The sequence below is a fragment of the Mustela putorius genome, unplaced genomic scaffold, assembly GCF_011764305.1.
Source record: "Mustela putorius furo isolate JIRA1106 unplaced genomic scaffold, ASM1176430v1.1 tig00003898_pilon_pilon_pilon, whole genome shotgun sequence".
NCBI lineage: Eukaryota > Metazoa > Chordata > Mammalia > Carnivora > Mustelidae > Mustela > Mustela putorius.
This window is the reverse complement of record NW_025422047.1, coordinates 2,044,756-2,060,518: the sequence shown is the minus strand read 5'-3', so window position 1 is coordinate 2,060,518 and position 15,763 is coordinate 2,044,756. Positions and strand designations below refer to the sequence as shown.

Here is a 15,763-nt window from a genome sequence, read left to right as displayed (position 1 = left end):
TAAAGATCTCATACAAATTACCATGAGCAACAAACAATACAATTACGCAGGACTTAAATTAGAAGGCTGCTTGGCAACATTTTATGATCACTAAGAATTCAATATTGGTGTTTGATCAGCATCAAGCCCAGGGTATATTTGTCTTTTAAAAATATTAACTTTACTATGAAGCAAACCTTTTGGTGTATCTCAATTTACATTCAAAACAAAAGCAGTAAAATGTAATGTCTTCTCCATTTTTCCAAGCACAAAGTGAAGGTAACACTAAGCAATGTTAAGATAGAATTCTGAATTGAAAAACTTCAGTATGTGTAAGTAATACTAAAAATCCCAGCATGATCTTTGAGCCTAAAACCAGTAACAGCATTTGTCCTGTTAATCTGCATGACTGAAACAAAAAGCTGGAAACGGGAGTCCACCAAAGAAAAGACACTGGGAAGAGGGCAAGGCTTTAGACCAAAAGGCTGTGTGTCTTGTGAATGAATTTTGTGGCTCCTCTTCATTGCATAAGATGCCTTAGCTGAGTATGGATTTGCTGCATAGAGCCAGGGTAAAGGAATCTTGGATTCTAGCGTCAAGTTAGTTATTTTCTGGCCCCCAGGTACTTTACTCATCCCTAGTCTTGAAAGAAAGTTGCCACACTCTATTTTATGGTTTTACATCTCAATATTGTATTTGAACTAAATTCACATGTTTAAGGTTGTCCCATAAGTCTTTAACAAAAAATTCAGGGTCTACCTGGATAAATTTCTGCAATGTGTAGGGAATTCAGTTTCTCTTCAGGCCAAAGAAATCTTACTTGATAACTGATCCGGAAGTTTAAGAAATAACACTCAGAACTAATGTTCCAAGAGGTCTTCATGTTTTTAGAGTATCCCTTCTAACAGAAGTTTCTAACATCTTGTATTAAATAACCCCATAGTTTTTCTGCTGAATGAAAGGGCTCCTAAAAGCATACTTACTATGTACTCTATCACTGCCATCATTAAAAGTTCTTAGGATCTCATCTTCCGTCTCACCTATCATTACTCCCTTCTTCAAGCTAGAAGGCTAAAAAACAAAAAGACGAAAAAACCCGAAGATGGCAAAATTAAACATGTGGTGTTGGGGGGCGAAGGGCCAAAGTGGTGATTTAGCACATTTAGATAATCGCTTATTCACCTTAGAAAAGGTGAATTACTTCCACAAGGGTCGATAGCTAAATGAGCTCCAGGACAAGTGTACGTGGAATGCGTGGGTTGAACGCTGCGTGGCTCAGAGCAGGAGCCACCAGCATCTGGTGAGCGAGGCGCCCTCCACCTGCTGGGGGAGCGGTGTGGGCGGAGCTAGGATGAGGAGGGAGGTGACGCACGCGCGTTACGGATCAGTCCGCTGGCGGCTAGACCCCCGCCCGAGCGCAGACCGCTGCAGAGTCCTCCGGCTGCCCCTCGGTGAGTCCTGCAGTGATGCCTGCTCGCCCCCCTGAAGCCCACCCGAGACGCGCGGGTTTTACAGGATGGGGAGGGGAGCGGGCGTTGTGCTGAAATCCTTGAGCTGGAGGCTGGGAGCAGACAAAGAGTGGGTGGGGACTAGGAGTTCGGTTATAATAGGAGGGAAAGAGTATGGAGGGAGGAAATTAGGTAGCTCATCAGATCGGAACGGTGTTGGCCAGGGGTTTAAATGAAACAAAGACATCCTGCGTTCACAGCAGGCCAGGGGAAGATGGAGGTGGCTGGAGAGGTTGGTGTCTGCCTCCAGCTTTTCACGTCAGAATTTACTGCCTCAGCAATTTGGGGAACAAGGTTCCATATCTAGGGGTGGCTTGGAAAAAGCCTTGCCTTTACGGGGGGGGGAAAAAAAGGAGGTTATGAATATTGCACTTTCAAGGAAGAAAATGCATCCCCCCAGCCGCCTGCATAGAAGAAGAGTCAAAAGGAGGGTTTGCACAGCCATTGCCTGAAGCGTCCGTCTTAAACAGGTTGGGCAGCTGCAGAGGGAAGCGGCAGGAACATTTGTCCCCTTGTTCTGTAGGCTTCTGGTTCCCTAGAAGGCAACGTTTAAGACAGGTTGACTCCCCAGTGCAGTTTTCTCCCTCTCCCCTCACCACTGCCACGTCCTCAAATTCTAATCTCTGGAACCCAGAGACAATATTGGCAGCGTCATTCTGACAGCACGGGGGCTCTGCCTGGCTCAGCGCTGATGCCCGCCCGCAGCAGCCCTGTCACACAGGTGCTTTCCTCATGCCCGCCCTGCAGACCAAACGGGGGCATGTGGCCAGGACCCCTCAGCTTGCCTCTTCCCGCCTCCAGGACTGCAGAACAGGCCTGAGCTGGCTGCATTTTCAGCCCCTTCAGCTTCTCAAATGTAGTGGATGTCTGCTGAGCTCAGATGTTCCCTTCCACTGCTCCTAACCTTTCTGTGCACCTTTCCCCTTTGTGTCCTCCTGACTCCTTCCTTGGAACCTCTTTTCTCCCCCGGGACTGGGAAAACTCCCCATGTCCCTCTTCCTCTCCTGCTTTCAAAATGGAAGCAAGTTCTTGTCGTTGGGTTGCTTGCTTTACTAAGAGAGGAGAGAGGGTGGTGGCGTTAGGGGTCATGAAGCCCTTTCAGGGAGCTGCAAGCAGAGAACAAGGAGTGAGAACCGTCTTTCCTGGCTGGTCTTCCCAAGGCTGCCACGTGCATAGGGAATTGGCTATCTCGGGTTGTCCTGTTTCTTTAACACCCTTCCACAGCAGATGTTCTGCCCACACTGGACACTTCAGGCAAGCGCAGACCCCTAAGGATTTTTCGATGCAGCCCCCACTGGGTGGGTGGTCCTTGAATCACTCACCTGCGTGATTGATCATCACAGTGGCCAATGGGGGCCAATCGATACACATTTGGTCTTTTTTTCTGCAGGTGAAAAATGGTCTCTGCAATGGTTTCTACCATGCTCTGCGGCCTAGTATTTTGGCTGACTTTTGGATGGACTCCAGCATCCACATATAGCCCTCGGACCCCTGACAGGGTCTCAGAAACAGATATCCAGAGGCTGCTCCATGGCGTTATGGAGCAGCTGGGCATTGCCAGACCACGGGTAGAGTATCCAGCTCACCAGGCCATGAATCTTGTGGGCCCACAGAGTATCGAAGGTATTTACTGTGTTCTCCAAGTTCAAAGCTTCCAGTAGTACTTAAAATAACGCATGTTGAAGAAACTATTTCCTCCCTCTGTTTCCCATTTCTTCCTCTTCTCAACAGTATATACATGCATGCTTCCACATTAAGAATAGGAGTACCAGGGCACCTGGGTGGCTCAGTGTGTTAAGCCACTGCCTTCTGCTCGGGTCATGATCTCAGGGTCCTGGGATCGAGCCCCACATCGGGCTCTCTGCTCAGCAGGGAGGCTGCTTCCCTACCTCTCTCTCTGCCTGCCTCTCTGCCTACTTGTGATCTCTCTCCCTCTGTCAAATAAATAAATAAAATCTTAAAAAAAAAAAAAAAGAAAGAAAGAAAGAATAGAAGTACCAAGAGAACAGGGACCTAATCTATCTCACTCACAGCTGGAGCCCTAGCACCTTGCACAGTCCAGTACATTAATATTTGAACGAATAAAGGAACATCTAGTGTTATCCCTAAAGAAAGATTGGAACCCAGACTCCTCGTCTCCTCCCATACTGATCTTTACGGAGCTGTGTCCAGCTGGTTCTCTCTTTGAGTCATTGCCAACCAGCATTTGTGAAAAATCCTTAAAACGCAGGACCTATGGGTTCGGACTTGACTCTTAGGGATGATATCGTATAAATATGAAGGGAGCTGAAAGACGTACTGACATTGAATTTCTGTCAAAAAACGTTTTTTGAAATAGTTTTTTGTGGTTTTTTTTAAGATTTTATTTACTTATTTGACAGACAAGAGATCACAAGTAGGCAGAGGCAGGCAGGCAGAGAGAAAGCAAAGGAAGCAGGCTCCCTGCTGAGCAGAGAGCCCAAGGAGGGCTCCCAGGACCCCAGATCATGACCTGAGCCGAGGGTAGAGGCTTTAACCCACTGAGCCACCCAGGTGCCCTGAAATAGTTTTAATTGTAGCAAATGTTACTTAAATTTTTTTAGTGTGGCAAGACCACCCCCCCGAATTTTTTTGATGTTTCCGGAAATGTCACTGTAATACTTATATTAAAAAGCGGTACTTTGTTGTTTCATGATTTATTTGTAGAGAGAATCTGAATCTATTTCTTACAAGTTGGTGACAAGCAGGTGCCTTATTTCCATGCCTTGCTTTGTATGCTCTCTGATTCTGAACAATCTCTTTCTCCAGTGAGGAGGAGCCAACAGCAGTAAGTTGGTTAATTTAGGTTAACTGCAAGGGAGCACTCCAAATCTTTGCCCGTGTAAGTGGGTCCTGAGGAAAAATGTGAATTCTCTCCGCGTTTTGTCAAAATGCGTAACCAGCAAATACTCTTCCGTATGGATGGATGATGAATCATTTTTCCTGAGTCTGTGATTTCCTACAAATGCCATTTTCCCTGGAGACTGGTCAGTGCCGTGGATGTTGTTGATAAACGATTCTCGTTTTTGTCTTGTTAACCCGTAGTTGTAAGCCATCAAGAGGAGAGCTACCTCTGTGGGATTGTTGTCTGTGTAGGTTGGCATCAGATTAACAGATAATTTGAATCAGCAAGCGTGCAAACCTAGCACAGGGCTTAAATCGGAGTAAATCATTGCCACCTCTTTAGGGAGAATCTCACTTTTTCCCAGCACCCGCCGCCTGTCGCTCCTAGCATAACTATCCACTTCAGACCAGCTTTTTCGAGACAGTAGATATCTGCCCTTTTACCACAGTCAGTGCTTGATTCGTTCCCCCGCCGTCGTCATGGAGAAAGCTTTCCCAGTTTCCATTAATACCTGATGCCTGATCATCTGTGTGGAAGGGAAAGAGCAGCTCCCTGGGCGGGCAAAGCCTGTGTTTTTCCAGAGCCTCGTTTCCTTGGACTCTGAATCCCATTATTTAGCGCCCACTCCATGCCAGCCCCGGTGCAGGGCCTGGGGCAGCTGTGTCCTCAGAGAATCTCGGGCTGGGAGTGGGAGCTGGGGAGAGGTTACCACCCTGCACCATGTATGGCAGGTTTTGGGGGAGATGTCGAGACAACCAGCCGTCAGGGAAGCGAAGAATAGGAGTAATTTATTCTGCTTGGGAGTGGATGGGCATGGCTAGAAGGAAATACTTCTGTGGAGAAGCTACATTTGATTTGGGTTTGGAAGTCTGAATTGGAATTCAGCAGGGAATAATACTAAAGGAAAAGGCATGGAGCTTTTTTTTTCTTTTTCAAGATTTTATTTATTTATTTGTCAGAGAGAGAGAGGGAGAGAGAGCACAATCAGAGGGAGCAGTAGGAGGAGAGGGAGAAGCAGGCTCCCTGCTGAGCAAGAAGCCTAGTGCAGGACTTGATTCCAGGACTCTGGGATCATGATCTGAGCTGAAGGCAGATTCTTAACTGACTGAGTGAGCCACTGAAGGACCCAGTTAGAAAAGGGGTTTTTCTTTCTCATTTTTTATAGAAAGGATAGACCTAATGCGTGTATTCTGGTGTGAATTTTGACACACGTTTAACACAGACTGTTGGCGAAGACGCCTGAGTTTCAGTACCAGCGCCATTATTTACTAGTGATGTGACGTTGAGCAAATTCCTTAACTTCTCTGTGCTTCCATTTAGCTTGGGGATAGAATTTGAATTTCCTGAATTTACTGCTTGAATATGAATTTATTACTTGCAAGCTGGTAATATTCTGGTTCAGAAAAAAGGTGTTTGCATGCCTAATTGCACTACCATGGAATCATTTCTGAATGAATCACTACCACACTGGAGATGACTATGACTGGACTCTGAGTCCCTTGCAGGAAGGTCTGTTCAGTATCTAACAAATGGCAGGTTGAAGATAATTTTCCCTTCTTTTGTCTACTTTGATTAATTAATCTTACGATCCTCAGATTAATCTCATTAGTAAAGATACATATTAGCTCTCAAACATAGGGTTATAAACTAGCCTTTCAGTATAGGATATAAGATCAGTATAAATTACCCATATGTCTCATTAGAAAACTTGCCCTCCTTTGATCTCATACCCCTTGTAGCTATGGTACCATTTTGCTGCTGCTCTTCCCAGCATCTGTTCACCATGCACTGATGGTCTTCCCTCCTCCCCAACCCATTCTCTCCTAGTCCATGGTTCCTGCCCCTTATTTGTCAGGTCAACAAGTATTTCTTGAATGCCAGGCACTGTTTTAGGTGCCGGGGAAAGAAACATGAACCTCAAAGACTGGCGGGACAGGAGAGATACAGTCCCTACACAAACAGATAAGTTAAAATATGTAATAAGTCAGATGGTTATAAGTGCTCTAAAAATATAAAGCAGAGGAGGGGGATGGAGGAAACAACTCAAAATTGGAGTCGGGGCTCCTCCCTGGGAAGACAAGCTAAGTTCTGAGAGCTGGAGAGAGAGTGAACTGGGTGGTAGGTGGAGAAAGACATCCCAGGCAGAGAGCTGCACATGCAAAAGCAAGGAGGCTAGTGTGGCCAGAGCCCAAGACAGGGGAGCATGGTCGGAAGGAGCCTGGGGCGGGAGGAGGCTGGGCACGGGGAGACAGAACTCCTCCCAGGGTCTTTGGCTTGTCCTCTGAGTGTCTATCCTCGAAAAGGATCACTCCATCTGCTCTATTGAAATAAAGTCTTCCTACGGGGAGGGAGGACTAGAATGGGGGAGCTCATTTAAGAGGCCCCTGTGATAATCCAAGGGAGAGATGTACTAGCACGATAGGTAGAGAGGCAGTGAGACAGCTGGTGGGTATATTTTGAAGCTAGAACCAACAGGTTTTGCTGGTAGGTGGGAGGCAGGAACTGAAAGAAAGAGGAGTCAGGGGTGACACCAAGATTTTGGCCTGAGGAACTGAAAAGGAACACTTCTTTCCCCAGAGGAGCACACTGAGCCTCTCCAGGGAAAGAGTTCACGTTCAGCTTTCCACCGTGAATTTTGAGATGCCTTAGACCGTTCTGTTCAGGGCCGGCCACTCTCTTGCCACATTCACCGACGTTCTGCCTTCATCATATTCAGCCTTGGCAGCATTCAGCACACTGGACCTTCTTAAAACCCTTGCCTTTCTTGGGTTTTGCACCAAGATGGCACACTCTTGGCTTTCCTCCTTGCCCTTTTCCCCATTAACTCTTTTCTTCGCTGTCTCCTTGGCAGTTTTCTGCTGCTGCTCTAAGGGCCGCTTTAAGTTAATCCGCTCTCCAGGGCTCAGTTCTGGCTCTGTTTCTTTTATTCTTCTCAATTCTCTGTCAAGAGGATTTTGTTTCTTCTCTTGACTCCAAATGCTATTTCTTTGCTGATGATGCCAACATTTGTATTTTCAACCCAAACTTGTTTCTTGTATATCTAGAGACTCCTGTGAATTGTTAAATTACCGTATGTCAATCCTGATTTCTCTACCACCACTTTCATCAACCTGTTTATGTCAGTCTTTTCTGTCTAAATGAATAGTGCCACCACTTAGCCATGCATGCAGGCTAAAAACCTGGAATAAGCCTCCATTTTATCCATTTCATGTCATACCCAAATTATTAGCAATTTATTTCATTTCTGTTTCTAAAATACATCTGTATTTGCCTGCCCTCTTTTTCCTCTGGCTCTACTCCAAACACCCTCGTTCAAGATACCATTGTGCCTGGCAATGAATTTATGAAAGTGTCTGTGAGAAACCTCATCACTTCTACTTTTTGTTTCTTTCAAATTGTTCTCCATAGGAAAGGCAGAGTTACACTTTAAAAATACAAGTTTAAATCCCATTAATGTCACTCTCCAGGGTTAAAATTCAATCAATGGCTTCCCACTGCACCTGGGTTAAAAGTAACACTTCTAGGGGGCACCTGGGTGGCTCAGTTGGTCAAACAACTGCCTTCAGCTCAGATCATGATCCTGGAGTCCCAGCATCGAGGCCTGTGTGTGTGTGGGGGGGGGGGTCCCCACTCCGCAGGGAGTCAGCTTCTCCCTCTGACCCACCCCTCCTCTCATGCTCTCTCTCTTTCTCATTCTCTCAAATAAATAAATAACATCTTTAAAAATATAAATAAAATAAGAATAAGAGGGGCGCCTGGGTGGCTCAGTGGGTTAGGCCGCTGCCTTCGGCTCAGGTCATGATCTCAGGGAGCCTGCTTCCCTTCCTCTCTCTCTGCCTGCCTCTCCATCTACTTGTGATTTCTCTCTGTCAAATAAATAAATAAAATCTTTAAAAAAATAATAAGAAGAAGAATAACACTTCTTGCCACGTCCTGCAAGGATACACACCTCCTGCACACTCTTCCCGCTAACCTCGCTCTGCTGTCCACTCCCACCCACCTCGCTCTCACCCTGGTCACACCAATGGGCTTACTCCAGCTTCACACCTTGTGTTCTTCCTTCTCTGCTGGCAGATCTTCCTCTTAGGTCTTGGTTTCAAAGTCCTCTACTCAGAGAAGGCTGCCGTGACCACACCTGCTCTGAGTAACACCTATTCTCCGTCACGGTGTCCTTTTTGGGGTTTTTGTTTTGTTTTGTTTTTCTAACCCCCATAGTATCTTTTATAATTTATAATTAGTATTTGTTTCCTTTCCCATTGTCTGTCTCCCCATTGGAGTATAAACTCCATGAGGCTCTTATTTACTGCTTTAAATCCAGACACAGAGTAGGCACACAGTTAATATTTGAAAAACGAATACATACTATCAGGGGAAAATATATCTAGCAGCAACAGATAAGTAAATACTATTTGACATCTGGATCTGTTGAGGCTTCTTCTCTTCTTTCAGTTCGAGGCAGGTGTTTCTTTTCTGTTCCATGATTTATTTATTTATTTATTTATTTTACTCTGTCTAGAAGGTTTTTCCCAGAGCTCAGAGTGATATGCACTGAGCAAGAAGTCTGTTGACTTCGATGGTGACTGAGAGGTGTATAAAGTTGGTTCCCTTTGTATTCCTGTCTTGTTGAGACCCAGGAAGGACGTTTTGCAGTTCCAGCACTGAACCAGCAGAGGGCCAACCAGACATCGGAGGATTCCCAAAACTTGGTAACCAGCCTCCTGGTTGATGGGCTAATTGTTCAGTGGTCACTGGGGAACAAACATTTGCAATAAATGAGGACCAACTTGTGGTTTTATAGACAACAGAACACGGGGGCTGAGGGCTGGCCATATTGTTCACTAGTTGTGTGTGACCTTGGCAAGTTCTGTGAGCCTTCGTCTTCTCTTGTGTCCAGTGGGGTCACGGGCAGTTGGCAGGTGCTGTTAGTAACTTCTCATTCAGTGGATTACTAACAGCACATTTTCAGGCTCTCCTGGCTTTCCCCTGATAGGATTTCTGACGACTCATCTGGTTAGCGGTACCGTTCAGATAGGCTTCAGTGCGTTTCAGCAGTGGCGGTCTTTCCCCGAGCCCAAAGTTGCTCACATGTCCCTGGGACCTACCTGAATGGCTACTATGGTTCTCTTGTCCCAAGAAACAAGTGAGGCTACCAGCCGGCCGAGGTGATTCAGAGAGCCGTTTGCCAGGGGACAGAGACTCCTGGGAGCCAGGAGTGGCTCTCCCAGCTGAAACTACTCTTGGCCTTGGATGAACCCAACCAGAAAATATGCTTTGGTTTTCAGAATGTTAACAGCCTCAGGTAAAAGAGAGTCTCCTCAGCGCCACCGGTTCATTTTTCCCCACAATTCTAGGACACCAGATGCCTAGCTCTGTGATAAGACCAGGTAACAAACCACCGGTTAGAAATTTGTAAACACTGGCATTTGATGGTTTCAAATAATTTTAAAGCTATATTGCTAAGCATAAAAAGGCCCTAATTTTTTTTACAATGCTCACTTCTGGACCTCAGTTTTTCTCTTTTCAAAATAGAGAGAACCAAAATTGTTTTCTTAATAAATATCAAAGGGAGAAAGAGTCCTTTTAGGGTAAAACCTATTTGAAGGGGCAGATCCTAAAGGAGCTTTAGCCAGCCTTTGACCTCTGTAAAGGACTGCAGTGCCTCCATCGTGCCACAGGGGGGCAGCAGTTGCTTCTCATTTGAAGGTTGGACGGGAGAGCGACTTCAACCTTGACCAGCACCTGGGCCTCTGTTTCTGGCTAGTCTCTCTGCAGTTGGGGGAAAGAATGGGGCTGACTCTTGATATCCTGACTAAAATCCGTCTAGGCTGCCCTCATCCTGGGCGAGCCATCGAGAACACTGGGTTGGCTCTTTAGGAAGAGAGGGCTTCTTGTTTGTCCCCTTTGGGGTTGCATTCAGCACACCCTCAACTCAAATCCTTAAAAAAGTCCCTGGATGATTTCCAGTTTCTCATCTTGCTCAACTGCATGCAGAATGAAAAATTCAAAAGGAGAAGGGGGAGGTTTGGCGTTTGGAGTGAGGGGGACGTGGAGGCAGGACAGGAAGATGAAAATAGTGGGTGTCTTTCTGTGTTGGGTTTACGTTACCCTGGGCCGTCCAGAGGCAGGCGTCCAGGAGGCGGGTAGCTGTATATGACGCAGGAGAGATGCTGGGGCGAAGGGAAATATGTCACGGGCGTCCCCAGGGTCGCGGTGGCTAATGCCGTAGGAATGGAGGAGGTGACCCTGGGTGAGGGTCAAGGAGAAGAAGCAGAGCGCCTGAGAAGGAGGCCTGGAAGTCTCCTCCCAGAGTGCCAGGTAGAGGAACCTGCGGGGGAAGCAGAATGACAGGTCAGAAAGCACCAGAATGATGATGTGCACAGAAGACAAGGGAAGAGTGTCTCAGGAATGGGGAGTGCTCTGCATGGTAAAAATCTGCAGAGAGGTCACCTGAAACCAGGGCCACTGGTGTAGAGTGTTCAATGGGCGGGACAGCACCAAAGTTACTGGGGGGCCTCGGGCAGAAACTGTCAGGCAGGAGACAGGGAAGATGACCCTGGAGGTCAGGTAAGAGACAGAAGACTGAGTCATCCTGACAGAGGGAATGGCAGGGATGCGGGGCATAGGGCTGAAGAAGGTGTTTGTGTAGGTTATCGTGCCAGGAAGGGAGAGATCTGAACTTGCTTACGTGCCGATGGGCCAGAAACTGGCGGGGGAGCTCGGAAGACGTGGCATGAAAAGCAGATAACCGAGGGGTGTAAGCTCCTGAGCAGGTGGGGCGGAATGAGACCTAGAACGCAGGTGGCCTGAGTCCGGCCCTTCCTCTGCTGGGAAGAAAGGGAAGAGGCAGAGGGGCGTCGGTGTGCAGTGAAGTTTGGAGGTTTGGGTCTCAGTATTTGCAGTCACTCTGTACTACTTCAAGCCGCATGCTCAGAATTAAAATAACGATACAAGAAGGAAAGGCAGTGGGCTCCCCAAACCTCTATTCTTTGCTCTCTTAGAGATCTCATACACCTGGCCTATACGGGTTTTGATGTTTTATGAATTTGTATTAGAAAAACTCAGTTTCCCTACTGTGTCACACGGACACCACACTCACAACACTTCTAAACCGCATGTGCTGGGGAGGGAGAGGTTCCCTTCACCAGGCTGCTCTGTGACCCGGGCTGGGTAGTCTACAGTTCAACTCAATTCTGACACTACTTCCCTAGAGGTAGTGTCAGATACCACAAGGCTCCCCGAATCCAGACGCCAATCCCAAGTCCAGCTTGTCAGCTGTGCTTCTGACTGCCTGACTGTCAATCTGAGCTTCCCACCACCCCTTGTTTGTTGCACTGATTTTCTAGAGCCACTCACAGAAATCAGGGAAACACTTACTTATATTCACTGGTTTATGAAAAGATATGATGAGGAGAGAGATGTACAACCAGCGGAAGAGATACTGACTCAGGAACTCAGCCAGTGGGCGAGTTCAGGAGGGTCCAGAAGGAAGGAGCTTCTGTCCCCATGGGGTTGGGGCGCATTACCCTCCCCATGTGGATGTGTTCACCAACCTGGAAACTCCCCGAACGCTGTACTTTTGGGGGTTTATGGAGGCTTCATTACATAGGCAGGATCAATCATTAACTCTGTTTTCAGCCCTCACCCCTCTCCGGAGAATGAGGGCGGGACTGAAAATCCCAAGCTTCTAATCACAGTCTCGTCTTTCTGTTGACTGGCCCTCATGGAAGAGCCCCCCAGGAACCTCCCCCACCCCCTCGCCCCCCGAGTCATTCCATTAGAACAGAATACACTGCTCAGAATCCTCAATTGACTGGCTTTGCTTGTACCTCCTCACTCAGGACCCAGGTCCCCTCAAAATGCCTTAAATATTTCTTGAGATCCCAGAGCCCAGCACAGGCATGACCTTGACTGGAAAGCATTGATGGGCTGCCATGGGCACTTACCGGATTCCCCCTTCTCCTGGTCTCCTTCAGCTGGGTTCCACCTCAGCGCCAGCCTGCAGCCTCCGGTGGCCTCCGGCGGTTGTAGCCTCAGGGATTTGTGTTAGCACGTATCGGGTGCCGAGGCCTGGGGATATCCCTCAGTGTACCTCATGCCCCTAAATCCTACACACTTCTTAGGAAAACCGCTTTCCCTTTTATTCCTCACTGTTCTGTGCTTTTCATAGGATCCACAGGAGAGGTTGGGTGGGGAGGGAAATCTAAGCATCAGACAGCAGGGGGCGCTAAGAATCCCTCCCTTCCCGCTGACCTCAGAGGCCAGACTTGTTCCTGCCACGGTTTGGGCAAGCCAGACCTGACTTTCCTTCAGCAGGAGCTGTATCCTTGGGGGCGGGGGTGAGGGGCTGTTTCAGTGGGTGGGGGCTGCCCAGGTCCTCGTGCAAACTGGCTTCCAGCAGGTGTCCTCCTGGACATGCTGTTCTGTCTCAAGCCCGAAGCAGGTTCAAGCCAGGCCCTTGTCTCCCATCACCTGAGACACCCAGTCTGGGCCAAGAGCGAGACAGCCAGAAGCTCGCGGCGTCCCCAGGGAAGCCAAGTGAACAATGTTCCAGATGTAATTGACCAAAGTGGATCACGCACGTGGAGGAAATGGAGTAGTAGCAACGAGTATTTTATGGTTTGCAAAAATACTTTCCAGTACTCTGTCTCATCTGATAGAACCTTTATAGCGGTGAAGAAAGTGTAAAGTTGCCCACAGTCACACAGCCTGAGCTTTACGAGCTGGTGGGCAAGCCAGCTGTGTCAGGCTTGAGTGTGTGTCTCCCAGCAGCTGTCTTCCATCCCCGTAGACTTGTATAATCCTGTGATTCTTAGCTGAGAAGCTGTAATGATGCTGGGAGTCGTGGTAAACCACATGAGGATTCAGGCAGATGGTGTTTCTGGGACGCGAAGTTTCAGGAAGCAAATTATCTGACAGACTGCCCTCTTGGAACAAATTGGTACAAATACCTTGGGCACCATGATTTGGAGAGAAAGCTATTGAAGCAGGCTGGAAGGGTTTAGCAGACCCCAGCTTAGCACCACAATTAAAATTAAGCGTGCATCTTTGAGCGTGGCGTGCCATGGAGTTGGAGTAGTGGTAGGGGCACGTGGTGTTGGGGGTGTGTGGCGTGGGTAGTGAAGCAGGATGCGCACTGAGGCAGGAAACCCAGGGCTCGGTCCTGCCTCGGACCAGCTGGGTGGCACTGAGCAAGTCCCTTTAAGCTCCGTGAGGTTTATTTTCCCATTCTGCACACGGAGGTAAGCGATCCGGTCCGTCTTATGGGGCTGATAGGAAAGTCAAGTTAAATAATGGATAGAACAGTGTTTGGGACAATAGAGAGCATCACACAAATGCAAAGCCTCATTCTCATGGAGCTGCTGCTTTTGTTCCCTCACATGTATCTCCTGGTGGTTGGCTCCGGGGGTAGAAGATGGTCCTGACTGTGGTCATACTCTGTGTTCTCTCTTCCTTACATCCTTCCCCTAAGTGTGGCCTTGGAAAACTGCCACCAAACGTTGTGAATCTTTGGATGAATGGGCTTCCCTCTGGTCTTACGAAGTGCTCTGCCCTCTCAGTGTTCTCCTGAGGAGTCTGGGCCACGTGACTGTCCTGAGGATGGATGCTTTCCAGAAACCCTGGTAAAGGGCAGCTTCTTCACACTCAACCACACTCTGTTCCTTCTCTTGTCCTTGTGGCTGTTTAAATACTGTCTTTTAACATGAGATAGGCTATAGAAACATCTTTTTTTATTTTTTAAAGATTTTTATTTATTTATTTGTCAGAGAGAGCACAAGTGTGGGGAGGAGCTGGCAGAGGGAGAAGCAGGCTTCCTGCTGAGCAGGGAGCGCCGTACGTGACTCCATCCCAGGATCCCGGGATCATGACCCAAGCTGAAGGTAGACGCCTAACAGACTGAGCCACCCAGGCATCCCCAGAAACATCTTTAAAGTCAAGAAGTATATTTAGTCAGCTGCTAAGCCAAGCACGAAGCACGGTTCTGGAGACGTCAGGGATGGCAGCATAAGGGGTGAGCACAGGGGAGCTGGAAACCGTGCCCTTCGTGTCTTGAGAGTGGGCTGTCCGCGTGTCGGCATGGCTGGGAGGCAGCGATCAGAGCTGCATTGGAACCATGCATTCTATCAAAATGTCGTCTAACACATTTCCAGTTTTGTTTATTGAATAAGTAATCATTGAGCGCCTACTACCGGCCAGGAATTATTGCCTTCATGCATTTTTGAAACCAGTAAGCAACCCATCTAAATCATTACATTGATCTTCATAAAATAAGCAGGAGTCAGGCATTATCTTCTTTTAACCTGTTAGTAAAGGTTAAATTCTGGAGGAATGGAGTTGTTTTAGAGATAATTAGAATGGAGCAAGATTTGGCTGCTTTTTGCCGTACTGCTCCATCCCTGGCTGGGCTTCCCATTGGTGTGTCAGTCTAGAGGCATCCAGACCTGCAGAGTGACAACACAAGAAACATCAGGAAGGATGAACTGTGTTTTCACGTACCGTCTCACCCTAGTGAGGGGACTGGCTAAATGGACATCAGTAACACTGATATCCAGGGAAGGTGTTGGCCCAGAAGAGACATTACAGATGAGCTGAACTTGAGCTGGGCCTCCTTTAGGAGGGGTAGGAGGTGGATCACAGAGACTCAGGTTCCAGCAGCGAGAAGCGGGAAGAAATGCACTATTTAGCTAGTACGTGCTGAGTGTAGGGTAGCGATGGGGAGAGGCGGCAGCAGCAGGAAAGGCTGGACACTTTGAAGAATGTCACCGAATTTCTCTACTTAAGAGTATCTGGGGAATAGGGCATGTGGTCAGTATTGTTCAGAGCCCTAAGACGCCCCGAGGAAGCTCCCAACCCACCGCCCATCACCTGACCCGCAGAGTGTCTTCCCAGTCCTCTCTTTTTGCAGATAGAAAGGCTCCCCGAATCTGGAGATGCCCTCCGCGGGAGGAATGGTGGTCACAGTGGTATTGGGCGGGCGCGGGGATTGGATATTTGTCTTTGTGTTTGACAAATCCATGCACCTTTGGTGCCAACACCATTGGGGTTTCTTCTATCACTCAGCACGTAGGGATGTCAGAAAGATCAAGGGAACATGTTTTCTGCCGTGCTCTCCAATGTATAAACTGATTGTACAATCTGTAAAATGGACCTTTGTCATACCCGCCCCACCTTTTCCACATGTTTCTTCACAGGGACACATCTGATCATAAGGTCCCAGTGGGTCAGACACTGGCCTCCCCCAGCACTTTAGAACCTACTTCGTCTCCAGTGGGCGGTCTCCATGAGGCAGTCTTCCAGCAGGAAGGGAAGGGTCCACTGGCCTGTGGCCTGACCGAGACAGGGCGAGACTTACGCAGAGCCTGGCGTGACCCTGGCGATGGACCCCTCCCACTCACGGCACCGCCCGCTGTTTCCC

The 15,763-nt window shown here is 48.0% G+C and overlaps 1 protein-coding gene across 3 annotated transcripts in view; it reads left to right on the top strand.

The window, feature by feature from the left end:
- Positions 1-1,315: 1,315 nt before the first annotated feature.
- SCG5 (secretogranin V) overlaps positions 1,316-15,763 on the top strand; it is a 49,356-nt gene continuing 34,908 nt past the window's right edge. For 2 of the 3 annotated variants that reach the window (XM_004751043.3, XM_004751041.3), the window contains exons 1-2: positions 1,321-1,430; positions 2,878-3,110. In XM_004751043.3, coding sequence (XP_004751100.1) covers positions 2,885-3,110 — 226 coding nt within the window. In that variant the 5' untranslated portion in view covers positions 1,321-1,430; positions 2,878-2,884. Of the gene's footprint in view, positions 1,431-2,877; positions 3,111-15,763 lie in introns of all 3 variants that reach the window. The other variant, XM_045067738.1, reaches the window with a different exon arrangement.